We start from the raw sequence: 24,430 nt of genomic DNA, 5'->3' as shown, positions 1-24,430 counted from the left end.
ATTTGATTTCGAGACCTCAAGTTTAGAACTTGAGGTCTCGAAATCAACCATCTAATCGCACGCAACTTCGTGTGACTAGGGTGTTTTCTTCTTTCATTATTATCTCGCAACTTTGATGACTGATTGAGCTCAAATTTTCACAGGTTAGTTATTTTATGCATATGTTGAGATACACCAACTGTAAAGGCTAGTCTTTGACAATAACTACCAATAGTGTCCACTGCCTTTAAGGCTAGTCCTAAGTTGGGACAAGTAACTCGTCATAGGTTGAGTTAAGACTAGTCTCAACTCTTTGTAAAATCCACCACAGAAAAAAGAAAAATTGTTTAAAAAACCAAACCCATTAATAATTCCAATTCAATCATCACGAACATACCATCATATATTTCCCACGATGAATCTACAGCACATACAATCCATAGGTGTTCACCACAGGCTTCTAAAAGTAAAACACACTTTCAATTTGCATACACTGTGTGCTACTTGCAGTGGTGCCTAATACATTTTTAATAATATTGAATTGTTTGCATACTCTGTATGCTACCTGGAGTTATACCTGTTGCCAGTACTCTGAATTTCCCGCAATAAATTAAAGGGGCTAGCAACAGGTGATTATGCAGGTTAAATTTGATCCATGCTTTTACTATGTACACATTTTTTCTCGGTTGTTCCGACTGACTAGACGCTGAGTTGAACCCATTGTCACCTTGGGGCAAATGACTACCTGTCAGTCGCCTGCAGACTTGCTAATACCTCCTCCATTGCGTATTTTCTATGGACAAAATGGAACACAAAATCCACCAAATTACTCAACTTTTGTTTGTCGGTTTATTTGTTGTTTAGCTGATCTTCCCGTCAAGGGAACTCAGCCAATCTGGCCCATACAAACTTTGGTTTAATGTCTATGATTATGAAATGCACAAATCAAGAAATTGTAATTCAGTAATGAGACAATACTAATTCTACTCATTGTGAAATCAGCGGTTAGCTTGGTAAGATTTAAACCCACATCCTTGCGATTGCAAGTCCTGCCGTCGATTTCACAAAACTCTTTCTAACTTAAAGACTAATCTTAGGACTTATGACGAGTCCCAACCCTGCACTGTAGCATGCAGACCTTAAGATTAATCCTAAGTTAGGACGAGTTACTTGTCCTAACTCGAGATAAGACGAGTCCTAACTCTTTGTGAAATCAACGGCTGGGGTCTTACCACTGGACCACAGTGAAAAAAAAATGATGCACTCAGTTGCGATTACATGAAAATCGGAGTTGACTCTTTAGAGAGCATAGCTGCCACAAATGGCCATTTGACGTAAACCATCCAGAACACCCATTTGTCGTATCTCGGATAAAGACCGAATTAAAAATTACAATGAATCCGACACCAGAAAATGTTTTTACGCATACCTTGCAATGTCCAAAGCACCCATTTGTTGTATCTCAGCACACACCTCCGTCTTAGCAACTGATCCCAAGAGGGCGCTATAAACAATTCTCGTCTCGTCTTCAACCGTCTCAGCTAGATGGATAAGAAAGAATAATACAAATGAAAATTTAAAGAAATACAAGCATTTCATTGACAAAAGTTGTCTCCCTTTCCGTGGTTTGAATGTTGAAATGAATTATTTGAGAAAGACTCTGCTAGGGCTGATTTGGGATTATTGACGCACTGAGAATTGATTGTGCATTCAGATAAAATGGAAACAAATTACTGAGGATCACAGAAGACTGATGACATTTGTCCGGCAAAATTTAACATATAAACCATTTATTTATTCCTTAATTTTTTCATTGGCACTAGAAAATAAACCAAAAAGACAAATCAGCAAATCAGCTGAAAATTGCTGGGATGTTTGAGCACACTGTTTCTCTGAAAATTTGAAAAATTTGTTTTGTTAGCAAAACAGTTGCTGGCAGTGTAAGCACTTCATGTAATCCACCATATACATAAACTGACAAACCTGTAGAAGTTTTCTGGGTCATGACAGAATAGTAAAAAACCGAGTACAAATTTTGCATTGCATCGATGCCAAAACAAAAATTAATAAAATGCTCACTGAGCGATTAACTCCAAACGCAAAATTTGATTATTTACTTCTCATCAAATATGAAACTGTTTCAAGGGATGTTTTCTACTATCATCATCATTAGACTGTGTAAGTTTTATGTAAATCTGTGATCTTCGCGACTTTTGTTTCTTACCAATTCTGTAAGATTCCTTTAAAGACAAAAGCAGAGTTTACTGTTTGAAACGTCAAAAGACCACACCTGCTCTTTTCAGAGCCAAAAGTGCTCCAAATAGAGAATTACACATGGTTTTACCAGCAACTTTACTAAACAAACTTTGATTACAGTTTTAACCCATTTATTTACATTTCAATGGATAATTAATTAATCAATATTTGGACATAGAAGTAGCCTGACTTGTCATACCTTTGACCTTCTTCAGCAGTTCAATGATATGTTTGAGATATCCATTTTGCAGACAGAGCACTGGCAGCCAGGGTATGCAGGACAAGCACTCTGATAAAACTAAAGAAACATACAAAGACAATTTCTTTATCAAATTGTTCACAAATATTTTACTTCAGAAATTTGGATTAAAATGGTAATGGTAAGTTATCTCTAGTCCTAAATAAAGTAGCTATCGAATTAGAAGAAAAAAAATCACCCAAACATTGCCCATTTTGGAAAAGACAAACTAAGTTCATCGAAAATCAACACAATACAATATTATCTATGCATAAGCCCTATAGTTTAAATTTCTCTCTTATGAAAAAAAGAAAAGATTCTTCCCTGCTTTTTACCTCTGTGGAATCCGGTTCAAATCCCGAACCAGAGCCTTGCATGTGGATTGTTTTTTTTTTGTCCATACCTGCTTGTGTGGGTTTCCCTAAAGTGGTTTTCCTTTACACGGTGTTTTGCTTAACAATTTTTCTGCTAAGCAAAAACAGGAAGAGGACCGGCCAAAGGTTGTACATGTGACAAGGTAGTTTGGCTGTTACCTTATGGCAAGCAAATTTTATACTGCGCTGAGCTATTGTGTGTTCTTTGACATTGAACAAAGGTAGCTTCAGGCATAGGGGTAACAGGTGCACTTTTGAGGGTCCTCTTGGTTTTTATTACCAGAAAGAGATAAAAATAATAATAACAATAACTATTAAAAGTCGTCCTTGGACTTTACCTTGATTTCCAAGAAGCCAAAGCTCCGAAACATCCGTCCAATATGGCTGGTACTCTTCACATACTTCATGTATGTTATCACGGGTAACCACATACGACGCTTTAAACAGATCCAACATGCGACTGACGGATTTCTTAATGGCCGACAAATCTCTCACATCTTTTGGAGAAAAACAAAAGTTAACTTATTTTTTGACAACATCAGGCAATCTCCCTTTAAATAGATCACTTCAGGATTAGTTTTTAAATTTTTATTCTCCGCTATCTGTAAGGAACTATTTTCAGTCAAAAAGCATCTTTTTTTTCTAGCCTGGTTAATTTGTTTCACAAATGAAATTAGTAGCTCTTTTTTCATTTCTTTACACTTGGCTCCGGTTACACTTAGTTATTTGTATATGTAAGTCCTGTTGCCATTTATCCTTTGAGAAAGACTCCACTAGGGTCGAAGCATCAGGGCCCAGTTTTCATGGCTCTGCTTTACCGCAAGCACAGAATTGGCGCTTACAGAAGCAGGGAGTTCTGTGCTTACAGCAAGCATATTTCACGGGTAAGCTGCGAATTTTGGCTTCTGCGAGTGCATACTCCATGTTACCAGGCATTCTACGCTTAGAAGGCTAGCGCAGAAATTTGGCGCTTGAACGTAAGCGGACTCGTGATCGTAAGCGCAGAATTGTGCGGTAAGCAGAGCCATGAAATTGGGCCAAGGTCATTAACAATTTGCTTTCAATGATAAAAGATTTATAAGAAAATGTCATACCAGCATTATAGGCGAGTGTTCTGAGCAGCGTCAAACCAAGTACAGCCAGGTTGAAGGACAGAATAAGATGCTCTGTTTCGGACACTGAACAATTTAAAGGAAACACAAATAAGAGAAGTTTAGAGCCTGTTCAGAAATTTTCAATTTGTCAGGATAAACACATAAACACCAAACTTTTCATTGTCAGCTGTTTTCTTTGGACCAATCGCACCCTTGCTCTTACGTAGTCGCCCTAAACTGCATACAGTTAGACATATCACAAGTTCAACGAAGGATCAGAGGGGAACTGTTGCTATATAGCTTCATGCGTCTTTTGACAGCATGCTCTACGTAGTCTCTTACACAAAATGGATCAACCACAGGACTAATTAAAATTCTGAACTAAGTACATGAAAAGTTTAACGCCTGAAACAGTAAGGAGCAGGATCGACTGGATGCACTAGAAGTCGAAATATTAAGCGTTGCAGTCGTTCGGAACAACACTGGAGCGCCTTGGTTTCAGACGTCGATCTTGTCATGAGCCGAGCCAATGTAGATGTTATGTTAAGATCGCCTGTCTGAAACACAAATTTATTTGGGTGCACCTACAGTCGCTCCTAATCTATTTGGTAGGGCACGCAACTCTGGCGCGCCTTTCTGAAACGTGTTTCAAATGGTTCACTAATGTTACCTATTTGTGCCAATGCAGCCGCTAGCAGACACAACAGCTCTTTGAATACAGTGGAGTGATTCTGAACCGCTTCAGCATCCTGTAAGGCCACATTCAGGAAGACACTGCACAGCGTTGTCATGGCAATCTGGAAAATAATCAACATCAAGCAACAGTAGATAACATTCCAGGGGAATCTTTGCAGACAACTAGTCTCTGAAAGTACGATCCAAATTCTAGACGTTTTATTGAAATGATGGCAGGAGTAGTTCCAAACAGCAACATCTTGAGGAATTCAAAGGCAACGTGCCCCTTTAAAGGCACTTTGCCCCTTTAAAGGCACAGCAGCCGATTTGCCGAAACGCTAGAATTAAGCCTATCTCAAGTAAGGACTAAGAAACCCGTCCTAACTTAGGGTGGGTTCAATGCGTCCCATCGTCTTCGGATATGGAACTGAACTCATCCTAAGATTAAGTTAAAGTTGGGAAGAGTTTGGTGAAACCGACGGCTGGACATCTTTGATAATTGTCAAAGTTCTCACTTGGTGTACCCAAACATATTATGCATAAAATAATGAACCTGTGAAGAATTTGGGCTCAATAGGTCATCGAAGTTGCAAGAAAATAATAACAGAAAAGCACCCTTGTTGCAGAAATTTGTGTGCCTTAAGATGCCTTCAAGTCTTTTTCAGATTCAAATATTTTAATGAGAAACTACCTCTTTCTTGAAAACTATGTTACCTCAGAGGGAGTTGTTTCTCACAATGTTTTATCAACAGCTTTCCATTGCTTTATACCAAGTCAATTGTTATGTTATTAGATATTTTGGGATAATTACCAATAGTGTCCAGTGCAGTGCCTTCAACACACACAAAAAAAAAAATAAAATAGCTGTTGCAAACAACTTGCCAACCAAAAGGACCTATGGTGTAAATGCAAACAAAATTTTCATGGCCTGATGTTTCAACCCTAGCAGAGTCCTTCTTGAAGGCCACAGAGAAAGACTTAGCCTTCGAGACAGGATCTTCTAGGGTCAAGTCAGGCCATTAAAAAATGTTTTGTAAGAAATTAAGACAAACTGACCTCCGAATCCCCATCTTCATCCCCCATGATAAACCTCTGCCAGTGATGACTGAAACACTCTCCAAGCAGTTCAATCCCTCCTTCCTCCACCAAGACGGCCCTGGGTTCATCCTCGGCAGTAAGATGACACAACGCCGGTAGGAGGAGCCTCAGGAGGTCTGTAGAGGCAAAACTCCTCAGGCTCTGATGGGAGATCGGGAGGAGTGAGGACCCGCTGGCTTGAGGGGTGCTTCTAGAGGTGGAGGTGGCCTCACGGAATGACTTCTCTCTGCGTGAAGATCGATAATTAAAATTCCACTGACACATTTTACTAGGGGAATATCTGTTACTCATATCAAACCCCTTCCGTTTCGATAAGTGCACTGGGTTCTTTTACATGCATTACACAACACATGGGACCAACGGCTTTATGTCCCATCCCAAGGACGAAGCAATGGTTAAGTGTCAGAAACACCAGAGTTTGAATTTGGTGTTCTTCACCGCTATGCTGCAACACTTCCTGTACACGAGAAAAAAAGAAGTACCTAAAGGACAAACACAAGAAATCTTTTCACTAAGTTTGGTACGGAAAACTTACACAACTTTGACGAGGAATGGTAAGAGTTGAAACACTTGAGCTTTAAGGGCAGTAGTTTCCTCAGCGAGCCACACACACAGCACCCTGACTGCAGCTACGACTAGCGGCTGGTCGGCCTGAAAGTATAAATAAATAAAAGTTAGAAGCTTGGTATAGTAAGAAGCAAAGATGATAGAGCACTGAAGGTGTGAGATGGGTCACTGGAGCTCCATCCAATAATAATAACATTAATAATAACAGCATTTATATAGCGCCATATCTCCAGTGAATTGCGCACAAAGGTTAGAACACTATACATAATTAAAAGCTATTTATTTATTCATTTATTTTATTTACTTATTTCATACAACATCCGCAACGCATCCCCCAAAAACTAATGGATAATTATTTTTCTTTAATCAACAATAGAATACTATAATACTAAAAAAAGAAAGAACAAAATTATACAAATCAACCTAGGCAAACAGAAAATACAAAAATGTGAAATTTGCATGGGCGTCATATGTTCTGTTATATCACTGATAGCAATGGTCATTGTCTTCACTGATCTATTAATGCATCAAAGAGTTGCTTGCTAAAATGATGTCCAGTGCACATTCACATTTTAGCCGAGACAGTTCGAACGATTCAACAGTCATAAAGTTTCCTTTTTGTCATCCATGTTGTGTTATCCGCTGTTTATATTTGAAATTCTCTTACATTTTGTACTGTAATTGTAACAATTTTCGCTGTGAAATTAATATATAAAATGAAATGAAACACACAAATACATAAATAAGTAAGCAAACATATCAACTGCCTCTAGAAACCAAGCAATCTCGCTGGTCTAGTTGGTAAGACACCTGCTCTAGATTGGCACGATCATGGGTTTAAATCCCACCCGAGTAATATGCCTGTGATTTTTTTTCTCACCGAACTCGGGACAGTACCGAGTATACAGTGCTAACACACATTGATGTAAGGGTAAAACCAAATAATACAAAGACATAAAACCAAATCAACAGCGTGTCATGGCTGAGCAGTTAAAGGCAGTGGACACTATCAGTAATTACTCAAAATAGTTATTAGCATAAAAACTTATTTGGTAACGAGTAATGTGGAGAGGTTCATAGTATAAAACATTGTGAGAAATGGCTCCTCTGAAGTGGAGTACTGTTTGAGAAAGAAGTAATTTTCCACGAATTTGATTTTGAGACCTCAGATTTAGAATTTGAGGTCTCGAAATCAAGCACCTGAAAGCACACAACCTCGTGTGGCAAGGGTATTTTATCTTTCATTATTATCTCACAATTTTGATGACAGATTGAGCTCAAATTTTCACAGGTTTGTTATTTTATGCATACGTTGAGATACACCAAGTGAGAAGCCTGGTCTTTGACAATTACCAATAGTGTCCAGTGTCTTTAAGAGCTCCAGATTCAAGCTCTGGTGTTTGATCAACAGAGTGTGGGTTTGAATCCCTGCTGTGACACTTGCTACGTAAAATTGGGGAAGTAGAGCTTTCTGCTCTACCGGCCAGGCTTGGACTGATGATACCCAAGCCTACATCCGTATGGCCTGTAAAAGGGGCAACCCTGTTTCAGCCCTACGTGTAGGTGGCAACGACCTCAGGTCTTGTGTGTCTGGTGACTTGCATAAACAAACCTCTCTTACCCAAGCAGCATCAAACTGAGCCATTTGCAAGTAGTACATAACAGCCCCGAATGCACCAGTCATGGCCGTGTGAAGTTGCACAACTTGCCGATCTTCCAGCGCTAGGATCGGCCCACAGGTTAGAAACTCAATGCACTGCTCTAGAAGGCTGAAGCAGGCCACTAGAACGGAATCCTTGGAGGATCGCTGAAGAAAGTAGAAATATTATAGTAATAAATTAATATAAACCACAGGGGAAACTGACTGGGTAAATTTTGAAATGATTTTGGGGGTTGAACAAAGAATTAGGGACACCGCCAACATAGGGCTAGATAGCTCAGTTGGTAGAGCGCCGGCACGTTAATCCGGAGGTCGTTGGTTCGAATCCCACTCTAAACAATTCTTTGTTCAACCCCCAAAGTAAAAAATTAACTAAAATTATAATAACTAGTCCTTATATACGTAGCGCATTTTATATGCGAAGAGTGACCCCTGAAAGAGGCTACAAGTAGAAAATATTAAAGATGAAAATAACCCTGCGAGCTGGAGGTAGGCATTGACACTCCTCTTAATCCTTTGGAGACCATTAATATATATATCCCTGCGAGCTGGAGGTAGGCATTGACACTCCTCTTAATCCTTTGGAGACCATTAATATCTATATAATCATCAAAAAACGCCCACACATTGCAAATAGTGTTCATTTCTTGAATCAAATTTTGTCAGTAAAAATGTCAACAAAAATAGTACAAAACAGAAAATTTAGTTTTGCTTTAGAAATTGGGATAATATGTTAACATACTACATTGGAAAATTTCATTCCCGTCCAATCAAATTTGACAATTTGTTACTGAGGTATAACAATCCAGATTGTAGAATGGATTGAAACAAGTACCAGTACACTAGTTTAACTGTGTGTTATTGTCATTAAGCCTTTAACAGAGACTCTGCTAGGGGAAAAATGTCAGACCATTTTTTGGTATTTTTAAAAAAGAAGCAAAGAATTATCCTCACATATTTCGGGTCAGGGCTTTCCAGAGCCATTCTCGTCTCCACACAAGCTAAGTGAATGAGCAGGAGTAGGAACTTCTTATCGAGTTGACTCGGTCCCAGAGCCCATCCTATACCTTGCTGGTTGACCATGGTGGATGCCAGACGCAACGCTGGGTCTCGGTACTTCTCAACTAACGGAGTTGATAGAGACATAATAAAATAAGGTTTCTTTTAGTGCACAGTCGCAACCACGGGTAAACATTTTTTTTGCAACAGTTTGATGTGGCAGTTATCTCAATGTTATATATTTGGTTTGGGGTAACACCATGCGTATGTCTACTTGCCAGGTAGAGTTTGTTCTTTAGAGAACTGTCTTGCTATATATGCTACTACCGCGGAGTAGATTTATCGGATTGTTCGGGAGTCTTCTCAGTTCTGAAAAGAACTGTCCTGCGTATAAACTACTACCTGGGCGGAAAAGAGAAAATCGGCTGGGACTACTCATTTAGCTTATAAGATCCTTATTAACGACTTTACCGCAGAGTGAGTTCTTAATTGGTTTCAATGTTACGACTAATAATAATAATGATAATAATAATCTTAGTATTCATATAGCTAAGTAGGATTTGAAACTTTGCATGGTGGAAATACGATATAGAAAGGTTTGAGGTAACACCATGTATATAGCGTTCTTACAAAAAAAAGGTACCACAACGCTTTACATGTACAACAAAATAACAAGCAATCAAATATTAACAATACAAAGCAATGAGAAATAAATAAATAGCCTAAGAGGGGAATCAAGTATGGAAAAGGTGTGTTTGGAGTGGTATTTTGAAATCGGAAAGCATGACAAGGAAGAGTGTTCCAAAGGTTTGGTGCTGCTGCATAAAAACCTTTGGATGATGAAGTGTATCTGATTTTAGGTTTAGTGAGAATCCTTGTATCTGAGCTGGAGCGGAGTGTGCGATTTGGCTGGTAAGGTGTGATAAGTTCAGTAAGGTAAGAGGGAGAAGTTTCATTCACACATTTATATGAGGGGGAGCAGTTTCATTCACACATTCATATGTGATGGTTAACAGTTTGAAGATGATACGTTCCTGAACAGGAAGCCAGTGGGGTTGTTGAAGGAGAGGTGAAACGTGGTCAGATTAAAAAAACAAAAATTTGGCTCTATAGTCATCCTCAATGTTATTATAAATCAATCAGCGCTTACTGTGTCAATGATGAATAAAAAGTCTTTGAATTTTTTAAATAAAAGTTCTTGTTTAATGACTTTGTAACAAAGAGTGTACTCATGATTGTTGCTGTGCACTTGTACAATTTATCAATCGATCAATCAGTTAAACAATCAATCAAAAACCAATCCTTAAATTTATAAGGCGTCAATCCAGAAAGGAAATGAAAATACTTAAGTTTGGAGACAGGTTCTATTATTGGTTCTGAATGACCAAACAAAGCGCGACAAATATTGACTTACCAACTTTGCTTTTGAGAATGTCACTCACTCCTTGGAATATAAACTGGCTCCACTCTGATTGCTCCATGGGGACCTATGAAGTAAAATATTATAAGTTATCACACAAGCACGAGTGGAATTCGGAAAAATATAGCGCTTCTGCGTCCCATATCCAACGAGGCCGAAGGCCGAGTTGGATATGGGACGCAGACGCGCTATATTTTCCGTATTTCGACGAGCGCGCGTTTGATAACGTATTTATCTTCAAGCAAACTTGGCGCGTGACATAACACACAAGACGCATGGTAGTGATATTAGCATTGCAATATAGGTTTTTATCACCACTCCATTCTGCAAATCTGATTGGAGGATTAGCGCGTACTTGAAGATAAGATCATATATTCAACTCCTGAAAACATAAATAACTGTTAAAATTTGTATTATAAATCTGTGGCGTTGTAATAGTTAGGTCTATAGGACTATGGAGGAAGGAAGAGAAGGAGCTCGAACGAAGGGACTTCAAAAGCCGAACCCGTGGTACCGCGGTCGTTTAACGACACCTCGTCATCACCCACATACCTTATGAAAACAATTCTTCACTTAACTATGGTGTTGTATGTCGTATGGATATAATAAAGAAAAAACAACTTTTTTGAGACCTGATAAAACTTGTGTACACTTTCGAAAAACCAAATCGAAAAACACATATGAACACCAACCACCCTTGTGTGCTAATACCCAGTTTTTGAACCACTGCTAGTGACAGAAAAGTTGCAAAAAATGTAAAAATGTGCTATGATATTTCCATGTAAACACCACAAATGGTAAATGAAAACGTGTGTATTCACAATACTTGTCTCCAATGATTCAACTTTACACGAAGGCAACAGTGCAGAGTGGCGGTACCAAACCTTAGTACAAAGAGATCTAATCCCACTCACTAATCGGCCGTCCAGCAGGTCTCCTATCTTTTTCCACTGGTCAGACAGGGGCATTGTCAGGGTATTCTTTTGTTACTCTGCGGTTTTGCAGGTCGTTCGAGCTCCTTCTCTTCCTTCCTCCATGATAGGACTAACCAGGTAAATCCACTGCTCTCAAAAATGAGCACAGATCAGAACCATGTGAAAAAAATTGTGGCCCTTAAGTGTGATTGTCTGTTCAATCTCAATGCATTTAATTATTTATTTATTTATTTATTATTTATTTATTTATTTATTAGTTGACAAGAATTATGGTACGACAGCCTCATACAGGTAATGGTCACCTGTTCCTCCATGCCACTCACTGGCATGGTATTTTATACAATTTGGTAAACTTGTTTTTATTTTCATTTGTCTCAGTCATTGTTCTATTTTGTGGATTTTACCTTTCAAATAGTTTGAACGAGTAATGGGGAGAGGTTGATGGTATAAAACATTTTGAGAAACGGCTCCCTCTGAAGTGCAATAGTTTTCAAGAAAGAAGTAATTTTCCACGAATTTGATTTCAAGACCTCAGATTTAGAACTTGAGGTCTCGAAATCAACCATCTAAATGCATACAACTTCGTGAGACAGGGGTGCTTTTTTCTTTCACTATTATCTCGGAAGTTCGATGACTGATTGAGCTCAAATTTTCACAGGTTTGTTATTTCATGCATATGTTGAGATACACCAAGTGAGAAGACTGGTCTTTGACAATTACCAATAGTGTCCAGTGTTTTGCCAGTGTGAAGAGTAACAAATAAAATGAAATTAATAAAAGGTATGTCTAGCATCGCACAGTCTCCTATTGCTGCAATTTAATCTGACAAAAAAAAAAACGAAAACATTTAGATATTGCAAGATAACAAAGAATAACGGCCAAACTAAAATGGTTTACTGAGTTATAACTTACTTCACTGGAAGCTGAGAGCAGTCTAGACAGAGTCTCACAAACTTCAAATTTAACATCATCCTAGAAAAAGAGAATAAAAAATCACAGGTGTTTCGAAAAAACACGCAACACAAATTTTGTCCTGCATTATTACCGGGGTTCTAAGAATTTAATGAAAATTTTCACGCTTTTTAAAAATTAAATTACTTTCCTTACATTGTAAACACATGACAAGAATCTACATGTGTAAGGTAGCTCATCTTCGCAAATTTCTTTATGGCGTTATATATATCCCCCCTGAGTAAAGCGTTATTTGCTGTACTTATTATTTTATTGCATTACATCACTGCCGTCTAATGTGGTATAGCTGTACTTTATTGCCTTATATTGCGAAGTTCCTAGTAATCATGCGACAATATAACAAGACATCCCCAACCATCTACATGAAGGTAATGCAATAAGACAGCACTATAATTATGCAATTATGCAAAACTACAGTGCTACAGCAAAATAATAATATGATACATGTATCTCAATACTGAGGCAATATACTCTTCGTCTTGTTTACGCCTTCGTCACTACTAGACTTGATTCCTGCAATTCACTCCTGTATGAACTCCCTGATAAAGATCTTGCTAAAATTCAACGTGTACAGAACACTGCTGCTCGCCTTGTTTCTTGCCTGCCTCGTTCTCACCATATTACACCTGTACTAATGCAATTGAATTGGCTCCCAGTTAGGTTTCGAACAGTTTACAAAATTCTTCTGTTAACTTTCAAGGCTCAGACATGTCAATCTCCTGCTTATTTATCTGAACTTGTTCATTATTATGCCCCTACTCGGACTTTATGATCATCTCAACAGTCATTGCTTTCTGCTACTAGAGCTTCTTCCATTTTTTATGGCCACAGATCTTTTTCTTACGCCGCACCGTTTCTTTGGAATAGTCTTCCTGTGCATATTCGCCAAGCTAATTCTTTACAATGTTTTAAGTCCCTGTTGATTGGTTTAAAGCTGCTTTTTGTGTAATTTGCTTATTTGTAACTTGTATCTTTCTCTCATTGTTTATTTTCTTGTTCTCTCTATGCGCTTAGAGGCTTTTTGCATTAGGCGCTTTACAAATGTCTTATTATTATTATTATTATTATTATTATTATTATTATTATTATTATTATTATTATACAGACATGATACTTGGTCTTTGGAAAAAAAAGTAGAAAAATGTTTATTGAGTTCAAGAGTCGACCTACATGTACATGGTGTGGGCTCTAATAGACTTTTCATGAATTAGTAATAACAATTTTTCTGATTTTTCCCAAGGGCGAAAAATCAGAAAACAGACTGAAGTAAGAAGAAAATCATGCCTGGAAATAACGCCATGAAAAATCACGAGTTCTGCACAAATTGGCAAATATTTAAGAGGCAGTACCCAGGCATGTTTCAAGCCTGGAACGTCATCTTTGAGCAAGGCCACTTTCATTTTGCCAAAGGGCAATCACATAAACCTATTTGAGGTATGGCAGACGTGATAGGAGTGTACTGTTTGGTTTGGGTGTATGTACACAAATTTACCCAAAGCTTATATTGTTGTAGCATTGTGTCCCCCATATCTCAAAACGGCTTATTGAAAAATCTATGGAAAAACTTTTGAAGGAACACAAAGGCTAAGACTGAGACATGGCCTTCTATGTATTTCACAAAGGTGCTTAAACAGAAAATGAATGATTAAAACAAATTTTCGGCTAAGCAGAAACGAGCAGGATACCAGTCACAAGTTGAACACGTGATATGATATTTTTGCCTAATAACCTTATTCCGTTAAGCATGATTTTGTTGTGCTCGGTTAGCTTATGCGCTTAAAGCAGAAAATGTTTCTTAAGCATTTTCAGCTAAGCAGAAATGAGCAAAATACCAGTCAAACAATATACATGTGTCATGGTAGTTTTGCTGGTAACCTTATTCTAGTAAAGATTTTTCAACATTTTAATCTACACACCTGATATTCCTGAAACCTTCTTGCCAGTTTGAGCAACAGTGAATACAGCTGGGCTTTGTTCAGCTTCCACATCTGACCTCCGCAATAATGAAGTAAAATCAGCAACAACTCTTCAGCTTTATTACAATCTGTACAAAATACAAGAAGAACACAATTTTTCATTTCCGTGTCGAAGAAACTTTGAGAAATGTTAAACTTTCAACATTTTTTGTTTTAGAACAACAGAGCAAAATTCATGACTTATTGAAAATTGTGACCCCTGCACCCCCAAATCCTTCAATCCAAAATACTTAATAGTGGAATATATTTAGAGACATGAAACAAATTATTCAATACTTTGAACTGGAAAACTTACAAATAGTTTGTAAAATCTCTTGTTTTTTTTTTAGAAAACCGTGTCCAAAGTTCTATGAAAGTAGAAAAAAATCTGGGTCCAAGGTTCTCTCCAGGATTTTTCAAGAGCATTTTGCTTAAAGACACTGGACACTTTTGGTAATTGTCAAAGACCAGTCTTTTCATTTGGTGTATTATTTGCATAAAATAACAAACCTGTGAAAATTTGAACTCAATTAGTCGTCAAAGTTGCGGGATAATAATGAAAACAAAAACACCCTTGTTACCGTAGTTGTGTGCTTTCAGATGCTTGATTTCAGGACCTCAAAACCTATGTTTGAGGTCTCAAAATCAAATTCATGGAAAATTACTTCTTTCTCAAAAACTATGCTACTTCAGAGGGAGCCGTTTCTCACAATGTTTTATACTATCAGCAGCTCTCCATTGCTTGTTACCAAGTAAGTTTTTATGCTAACAATTATTTAAAGTAATTACCAATAGTGTCCACTGTCTTTAACCTTTATCCCTGTATGTTGGCAAGCTCATTAATTACACTAGATATTACCTTTGAAATTCCAATACATTTTAACGTTAATATGTGGCATCCATCCTTCATTACTATACTCATTGTTATTTGTTTTGAACTGTATGCTTAATTGTCATTGTCAAGATGAAAAATAAATTGAATCGAATTGAATTGAAACAATTTGCATTGAAACAATGGGGTCTGAGCTCTGCAAGTTTGGTCAAGGCATTCTGAATTAGAAACAATAACTCACTCCACGGTGGTGGAGTTTAAAACAAGGAATGCCCTTGATCCATTATACTAAAGTACATTGTCCCAGCTGATTGTCTACCTTCCGCCAACTAGTTAAAATTCCGCCCACGCCGTATTGTTATAATTCTGCTCCCCTTTTAAAAATTTATCCAACAATTGTTCTTGCTTAGTTTTTTACTAGTGTTTTTTTTCAGCGCATTAGAGCATGTCAACAAGATTAAGGCTTCGTACATGTAAGTGCTGGTATTTTTAATTATAAAATGAGGTGTTTTTTGTGTGTGTGTGGGGGGGGGAGGGGCTTAAGAAAAAAGGGATTTCTGTAAAAAAAAGGAGAAATCACCTCCCTGCATTACACTAAAAATACACACTCACTGTAATACTGATCTCCAAACGCTTGACAGAGTAACGCTACAATCTCCTGGTTGCAGAAAATCTTCCTTGGCTCTTCCTCCATTGCCATGGTAACCAGGATTTGATAAGTTTCATCAATCATCTGCTTTTCGTCGTCCTCAACCGATGTTCTAAAATTAAAAAAACTCGAATGTATATTAATCACCAAACGAAATTTGGACCTGAGCCCTGTATCATAACACCTGTCTAAGCATAAACATTTGCCAATTACAGGAACTTTCTACCATCATTATGTTCAACCCGTGTACCGTTAAATGTAAATCTGTGGACATTGTATTTTGTGTCGTATAACAAGTACCCAAACCCTTTAACATGATGGAATGAAATAACTTACTTGCTTCCACTGATAATCTCCATGAAAATTGGGATCTGACTGATCATCTTAGAGTGCGAAGCCAGATCCGGGATTGTGATGAAGCATCTAAGAAGTGTGACGGCTAAGCTGCGATACATTGGCCCGTCTTCACGCTTGGGATTATTGGCTGCACAGACAGAAATGAAAATAAAGAAATAATCGAAAGTCGCTGATATAAAAAGTCAAGGGGTGGGGGGGGGGGAATGCATCAACAGAGATCCTGTTTAGTACTTGATTATTGAAATAAAAAAGTTGCATCCCCTCAAGGTGATTCCTCTAGTGCCACTATCATAAACTTTGGTGTGATCTCTGGTTATACAATAAATTAAGGTTGAATGGCTTTTGACTGGCAACCCCCCCAACAAAGATATAGGAGACTACCACATTAGAGCTGGTTAGCAGGTAGTAGCAACTTGATACATTGTTGGCTTGGCTGGCATGTACAGTATATTTGTACACAGCCACACATCTAATCTACCTTTAGCAACACTTGTAGAATACCACAAACATAATAAAACAATTCTCGGCACATGAAGTCAGAAAGGCCCTGTCTGAAGTTATGGTTTTGGTTTGGGCTCTGCCAAACTATTTAAAGCCTGTGTGGAAAGCATACATTTTCAAAATATATGTTGGAACCTAAGCCAAAGCCAAAGACCAAGCCAAAGACCAAGCCAAAGACCAAGCCAAAGACCAAGCCAAAGACCAAGCCAAAGACCAAGCCAAAGACCAAGCCAAAGACCAAGCCAAAGACCAAGCCAAAGCCCAAGTCCAAGCCAGAGCCACAGCCAGAGCCACAGCCAAAGACAAACTTTTGAAATTGGTCCAAAGTATAATCATGAGACTCAAGTCTGAAATAGACTGGTGCTCATAAAATATTAAAATACGACATAGTAATCTGAACTACATCCTTCAGGTACACAACTTCTGATGGCCTCATAGACAAATCCATTTATATTGCAATAGACACTTGAAATCATCATTTAAGACCTGATGTTTTGACCTTAGCAGAGTCTGTCTCGAAGGTTCCTCTTTTAAGTTCTCTTTAGCCTTCGAGAAAGACTCTGCTTGGGTCGAAACGTCAGGCCTAAGCTTGGGCGATATGGATTTATTTTATTCACGATATATCGCCGACAATATATCGCGATATTCGATATAATCGCGATTAATTAAATTTGACATCATCAGTCTTCAAACTCCAAGTGAAAGTTGTAGAAGAGACAGTAATAGCATAAGAGAGGTGTTCTAATGACCTATTCTTCTGGTTTTACTCCAAACATTTGGGGTACAAGATGTCTCAGCTCGCAAATAAATCGCGATATTTAATCGATATCGCGATATATCGATATTTCGATTAAAACCAAATCCATCCGATATCGAAATCGTTTCCAAATTAATATCGCGATATTCGATAATATCGTGATATCGCCCAAGCTTAGTCAGGCCATTAACTATTTTTTGCATTTCTACTCTCGGTCCATTTGGTTGGTAAGTTGTTTGCAACAGCTACACACAATGTAATTCTATTTTCCGAATTAATTTCTTACCTGTTTTGAACAACCTGTTGATGAACTTGAATCCCACCACATCAAATATGCGTTTCCTCGTTGCAACATCTGTGTTCTCTGCTTGAACTACTTTGGCAACCTAACGAAAAAAAAAAAACCCAGAAATAACATTATTGGACAGACAACATTTAACACTGGATGAAAATCTATAAGTGATGACACCTGTAGCGAGGGACCTGGTATTTTTGCATTCCAAATGTGGCATAATGATATCAGCATGCAGAAATGCTTTTTCTATAAGCGAGGTGGGGTTGGTTTTCGGTTTTTCAGCTATTTATTACACCAATGTGTGTAAAGCATTATACGCAGTATTTCTGCACCCTTTTTGTTGCCAAATTTTCTACTTTTTTTTTTTTTTTTCAGTTTTGAGGAAAGCAGATTTAACTTGCTAACACATCGGTGTATGGGTAAAAACCAAAATTAATATTCTTTATCCCCGATGCAAATTTCACATCTCTTATATCGATGCGGTACCCGCTGCCAAAACATAGGATTCAAACTGCCTCTAGCTACCGGGCAACCTCAGTAGTCTAGTTGGTAAGACACTGCTTTAGAATTGCAATTGTCGTGGGTTCGAATCCCACCCGAGTAACATGCCTGTGAAATTTGTTCTCAGGACTCAAAAAGTACTGAGTATACAGTGCTAACACACACCGGTGTATGGGTAAAAACCAAAATTAATCAAATTTTAACATATTCACCTAGCGGTCGAAAAGTTGACATTTGCCTTTTGAATATCAGAAAAGCAGGTTGAAATTGTTTGGATTTTATGCACAAAGTGGACATCTACTGTTTTTAGTTTCAAACAAACCGATCAGTCAATCGAATGTATTGGACCATTTAATTTTTTTGCTTTTCTGCCTTCTGAAATGTGGATCAACTTTTTTTTAAACAGCGATTGAATTTCAAAGGGATTCATTAAAGGCACTGGAAACCTTTGGTAATTGTCAAAGACCAGTCTTCTCATTTTGTGTTTCTCATCATATGCATAAAACTTGTGGAATTTTTACATTTTAATATTTTATGTGTTTTATGTGCACAAAAGGATTTTAAATTTCATGTACTTTTATATACTTGGCAAATAAACCATTCACTTCAATTCAATAAAATAACAAACCTGTGAAAGTTCGAACTCAATTTGTCGTCGAAGTTGCAAGATAACAATGGAATAAAAAACACCCTTGTCACACGACGTTGTGTGCTTTCAGATGCTTGATTAAATAAATTAAATCAAATTAAATAATGGAAAACTACTTCTTTCTCGAAAACTACTTCACTTCAGAGGGAGCCGTTTCTCACAATGTTTTATACTATCAACCTCTCCCCATTACTCGTCACCAAGTAAGGTTTTATGCTAATAATAATTTTAAGTATTTACCAATAGTGTCCACTGCACAATAAAATTATTTAAATGGACAAAACCGACAGAGAATAAAGTGGCGAGAATTAGGTCCAGAATGACCCCTCTTTTTTTGAAAAAACCTGGGGAGAACCCTGTTCACATCAGTAACACAAAATTAAAAAAACTATTTTAAAAGTAAAAGGAAACTCATACCAAGAGAAGAGCAGCCAAGACTTCTGTGTCCGACGAAGCTTTTTCTAGTGCCTGCAGGCAAGTCTCTTCTATGTTGTCATTTCCTTTACGGCTTGACGCCTCACCCTCCGTCTCCATCTGTACATCCAATCTACTTGTATCCATTTGAATATTTCCTAGTATCTAATTTATCTGTAAAATAAAATTTTTTTAGAGTTTGTTAACAAAACAGTTGCTGGCAGTGTAAGCACTTTATGTAATTCACCAGTTACATACATGTGTAAGTGACAAACCTGTAGAAGTTTGAGGTCGATCGACCATCTTATTCTGAGTCACAAAATAGTAAAAAACCAAAAGTATGTACCTTTGGTTTTTGGAACCGTTTGATTGTTTTATTCCAGTATAATCGATAATCAGAAATAACGAGAAATTTTCCCATAACCACAATACTTAAAACTGAAATGATTCTCAAAATGCTTCATACCATCGAAAGCCGCTGTACTTCTAACCAAGTCTGTTTTAATTGCCATTAATTTTAAGAGTGATTACCAAATTAATACCTTCCTGTTAATAACTGACTAATTATTACCAAAGTGCAATTTTCATGCAACTAGAGTGCTAAGCACTCTATACAATTGATACAAATTTGACTACAAATACCCAGTTTCATAATAATAAATAATAATAATAATAAGACTTGTAATGCGCACATATCCACCCTGCTGGGTGTTCAAGGCGTCACTATTTATCATTATAACACACCTCTTGCTTGTTCTGTATTCTGGTTGGCTGAAAGGACAGTCACGTGGGATGAACTAATAAAGGCTAGTGATCGCACGCGCGTGTTTTGCGGGAATAGTACCAGAGCGGGCACAAGTCTTTGCAAATAGTGCCCGCGGTAACAGCGGCCTCTCTTGACTTGAACCGTGAACAAACTACAAAATTCCCTTTTCTGTTCTTATTTGACATTTTAAGACCGAGCTGTGTTATAAAACACATATTGACTGGCATAATTCGGTAACTAGTTTACGTCTATTCCCCATCGGGCCTTGGGAAATAGGTCGCTCTTTTGGTCACTCACATGCCCGATGGGCATTACCTCGTTGCTAGTCAGTATGTGTATAATAGCCCTCACATCAATAGTGGCGTGCCAAACAGCAGTAGTACAGACAAGCATGTACGAGTGATCGAATAGCTAGGACACTTACGTTGCTGGTATGTTACTAAAATTTTATGCATTGGCAGCGATCTGGGGGACTGAGCATTATTTTATGAGTGCTGCTTCCAATAGTTGTAACAATACGGTTAATTGTAATATATCGAATTTTTTTGAGTGAAAACAAAAATTGAAGTACAGCAGACGAAAGTCTGGAAAAAACCTAAAATTGTTAAAAAGCCTTTTACTTTGTTAATTAAATGTAATTGTAAAAGGTATAGTAGACAATTGACATTAAATTGACATTAAAAAAGACCTAATATTCATTTATATAAAATAATCATATTACATCAGCACCAAACATTTAAAGGTTACCCTAATCAATTTGTTCCCAATTTGGCAGATCGCCCACATACTTCCATTGCCTGTCATTGTCTGTAGCAATCACCATTAATCATGTTAATTAAGCGCGTTGAGGCCTTGCATAAAGCTCTACATAAATGCCTTTTATCATTATTAAAATAATTATAAAGAAGGATCATGTGTAAACACGTTTTACTAAGGGAATAAAAGGGTAGCGATGAGTTCTTACACGGCCGTTTAAAGCTGGCAGGGTCGAATTGCCATGTGATAAAGGCTTGAGCCCTTGCAAGTTTTTAAACGGCACTTAAGAACGAGTCACTACTCTTATATTCCCATTCATAAAAAGCCCTTTTGTTAAAAAAGGAACAAAAAATACAATTACAGACACTTTGACAATTGAAAATTCAAGGTTTGAAATATTAAAAAAAAAAAAACTTTGTCAAGAGTCTGTTGCGCGTTGGTTGTGTGTGTGTGCGCGCCAAGATTACGCGCGCTAAGAAATAGATTACGCGCTGTTACTAATAGCTACGAAGAATTACGTTCCGTGTGATAGTCTTGCGCGCCTGACATGCGGAAGCCAGCGGGTTGGATACAGCGCAATATAAATTCAATAATATAATTATTAATTATATTTTGCTTCCCAAGCATTGACAGCAATAGATCTCTTTACTTATGATAAATAAATAGTGCTGGTTGGAAAGGGCGGCCAAATGATTAGCAAAACAATTAGTTGGATTAACAACAGCTTTGCGACCAAATTAATTATTTCTGTAAACTTCCATGAATAAAAAAATTAAAATTGCATGATCGGTTGCTTTGTTTCCAACACAGGCCTGATACTTCACGGAGGCAACGGAGGCGATTGCTTCTGTTGCCCCTTGCCATTGCCTTGGTGCCCTTGAAACTCTACAGTAGAAATTTACAAATTCCTCATAGGGTGCCCTTTGCCAAAGAGAAAATGCCTTGGTGCCGTTACCCTTTCAAAACAGAGCATACAGACCTACCAACAAATACATCTTGTTTAAAGTAACTCACCATGACCTTTGACCCAATTTTTGTAAAAATGCATCATTCTGAAAAACAACACAATGAAAATGACTTGATAGAGCATGTCTTCCTCTATAAGAATCCACTGAAAAACAATTGTAGCCTTCAAAGTTTACAATTTTGTTATGACTATTTTGTACAGCTGGTAGGTTACATAATAGTTATTTACAGACTTTACATTAGAAACACAACTTACTAATTTGTTGTTACGGTAAAATGGTGTGGATGGGGGCTGAATTTTTTTCTTTTTAACAATTGTGAGACTGCGAAGTGGATTTTTTGGACCATCTTCAAGGTCAATGAGAGTTCAAAGAACACATAGTTATAGAGCCTAATTTTTGGCAAGATTTGAAAAAAAAAAAAAAAATGAATTAAAATCGAAATGCCAAAAGAAAAAGAACCTGAACTGTTCGTGTTGTAATGATGATCAACTATGAGGTTCATGGAGACGATAGCGGAACAAACCTCTTAGTTCTAGGAGTAGCAGCCCCCTATCACCAGGTAATTTTATGCAGTGCAAATCATATCGAGCTTGACAAAATGTAGCGCTCAAACTTCATCCACACGCGCAAATTTGCTACACGCAAATTTCACTCCCAAAGTGTGAAGTTTGCGCGGCCCATCTTGAAGATTGCACACACAAGCTTGAAGCTAGCCCCACTTGTGTGGCCAAGGATCCTTGGTCACACAAGTGGGGTTAGTTAGAGCCTAACAGTAACACGGATTCAGAAATGGCCACAAAAGAAAAGTGGGACTATTTTAATAAATATAGCCCTAGGTTTTATAGATTAAAAAAGAAACAGGATAGCTCCACTTCTGTGGCTGGCGATGTGCGGAAAATTATCCCTGGCACCAAGCTGAATCCATCTCCATCTCCATTGGTTCAGTCAGCAAAATATCCTGCCGGATACATCTACGCTAACTTGCGCACTGCGTGTGGAAATAGACTACTACATGTATTTGTTGTTGCTTATAGGTCCCTTGAATTTAGCTAGGGTTGTGCTGTTCACAGCAGCCAACGAGAGTGAGTTCCAGAGTTTAACAGTTGATACGAAGAATGAATCTTTGAAGGCCCGAGCTTTATGGCTGACTTGAGTGAATTTTTGGTTGTTTCCCCTTGTATCTCTGGTATTGGGCTGAACATAGTTGTGAAGTGGAATGTCAACCAACCCATTTTTCATCTTGTAGAGCATACATAGTTTCTGTTGATTTCTTCTGTGCTGTAGTGTGTCCCATCCCAAGTCATCTGGAAGTTTAGTAACAGTTCCTGTATCCCTTTTGTAGTTTCCTGTGCAAAACCTCGCTGCTTGGCATTGGACTCTTTCAATTGAGTTTATGTTCTGTTTTGTTGAGGGGTCCCAAGCGTATGCAGCATATTCTAAGAGTGGTCTCACTAAGCTCAAATAAGCAGTTGATTTCACTTCACTGTTACAGCTCCACAAATTCCTGCGGATAACATTCTGCACTCTTTGAGCTTTCTTGATGGACTCCTGAACATGGATGTTCCAGCTGAGGGTATTTGATATATGAACACCAAGGTATTTTTGAGATGAGACGCTGTCCAAGACTTGATTGCAAAGTTTGTATTCATGCTGGGGTGGGTTTCTCTTGCCTATGGTCATGGTGCAGCACTTGCTTGGATTAAAGTTCATTAACCAAGTGTCTTGCCAGGTTTCCAGGAGTTTCAGGACATTCTGTAAAGTGCTGGTGTCCCCGTTGGTAGGAATTGGGGTGTAAAGCAAGCAGTCATCTGCTAAAAGCCTGGTCTGGGAGGTGATGTTGTTTGGCAGGTCATTGTCATTGATGTACAACAAAAACAAAAGTGGACCAGTGACAGTGCCTTGTGGCACACCAGAAGTGACGGCTGCTGGGAGTGATGTATAACCATTAGTTACGACTTGTTGGGTGCGCCCTGTCAGGAAGTCCTGAACCCATGTTGAGATCTCCCCACTTAATCCATAATATTGAAGTTTGGAGATAAGAATAAGATAATTATCTTCCTTTAATACTCACCTTGGCCACTGAACAGACAGACAATGACAGAAGTGGGGCTAAACAGTTAAAACTGGAATGGATTACAAACAAATACAACTCGAATTACAATGTTTCCTTTTTGTCAAAATGAGTGTTAATTAAAAACTTTACAATGAAAAATATTCGGTGGTCGGATTCAGCATCGTTTCCTCCACAACAAAACATTACAAACTTGCAGTTATATTTCAGTGTCTGCAAAAGTATTTGCTGAATGTTTATAAACACAATCTTAGCAAAATCATAGCATTAATTAACAGAATTATAATTTATTAAAGTAAAACACGTGGTCACTTGGTTGGTGAAAGTGAAAGATTGAAGTTTTGACTTTGAGAACACAAACATTTTAAAATTAAATTCCAGTAGGCCCCCTAAATTAAAATGAAAATAATATAAAATTTGAAAGTAACAAACAAGGATCTACAAACTTTACGTTTTTTGAACCCCCTTTCACTTCAGAATAGCTGCCAGTGTAAAAAGGAGACAACGCACCACAGAAAATATGTCACGAAGAACAGGAATATCATCACAGAAGACAATCGGTAACAGTCCATGCTAGACGGTGTCGCGTGCAGATGAAGTTGAATTTGAAGTTATTATTTAGCTGCAAACATAATTTCCAAACCAGACAAACACATTTTCTGCATAGGTATGGTGTTACAGCTTCGCTAACC

At 37.8% G+C, this 24,430-nt stretch overlaps 1 protein-coding gene across 2 annotated transcripts; it reads right to left on the bottom strand.

Annotated features, from left to right (window-relative positions):
- Nucleotides 1-262: 262 nt before the first annotated feature.
- LOC117293984 (neurochondrin-like) lies at nt 263-24,378 on the bottom strand. Of its 2 annotated transcripts, none has more exons than XM_033776498.1 (18): nt 24,190-24,378; nt 19,181-19,351; nt 17,605-17,704; nt 16,040-16,187; nt 15,667-15,815; nt 14,184-14,311; nt 12,208-12,267; nt 10,355-10,427; nt 8,896-9,065; nt 7,903-8,088; nt 6,250-6,365; nt 5,673-5,940; nt 4,612-4,738; nt 3,942-4,025; nt 3,186-3,344; nt 2,435-2,533; nt 1,409-1,520; nt 263-772 (listed from the first exon to the last, which is right to left on the bottom strand). In XM_033776498.1, the coding sequence occupies exons 2-18, from the start codon at nt 19,322-19,324 to the stop codon at nt 721-723; spliced, it is 2,175 nt and encodes a 724-aa protein (XP_033632389.1). In that variant the 5' UTR covers nt 19,325-19,351; nt 24,190-24,378; the 3' UTR covers nt 263-720. The 2 variants fall into 2 exon arrangements, with proteins under 2 accessions (XP_033632389.1, XP_033632390.1); XM_033776499.1 differs by having other exon boundaries at nt 24,249-24,378.
- Nucleotides 24,379-24,430: the final 52 nt, after the last annotated feature.

Source organism: Asterias rubens, chromosome 8, assembly GCF_902459465.1.
Source record: "Asterias rubens chromosome 8, eAstRub1.3, whole genome shotgun sequence".
In the NCBI taxonomy this organism is placed as follows: Eukaryota; Metazoa; Echinodermata; class Asteroidea; order Forcipulatida; family Asteriidae; genus Asterias; species Asterias rubens.
The sequence above is the reverse complement of the archived record's forward strand: the minus strand, read 5'-3'. Positions and strand labels throughout refer to the sequence as shown.

Coding starts and splice junctions, on each gene's coding strand:
- LOC117293984 (XM_033776498.1), bottom strand. CDS start 19,324: ATGGATACAAGTAGATTGGATGTACAGATGGAGACGGAGGGTGAGGCG. Junction 1,521..2,434: donor ACTGCTGAAGAAGGTCAAAG/GTATGACAAGTC, acceptor TTATCCATCTAG/CTGAGACGGTTGAAGACGAG. Junction 773..1,408: donor GGTGCTTTGGACATTGCAAG/GTATGCGTAAAA, acceptor TTTTGTCCATAG/AAAATACGCAATGGAGGAGG.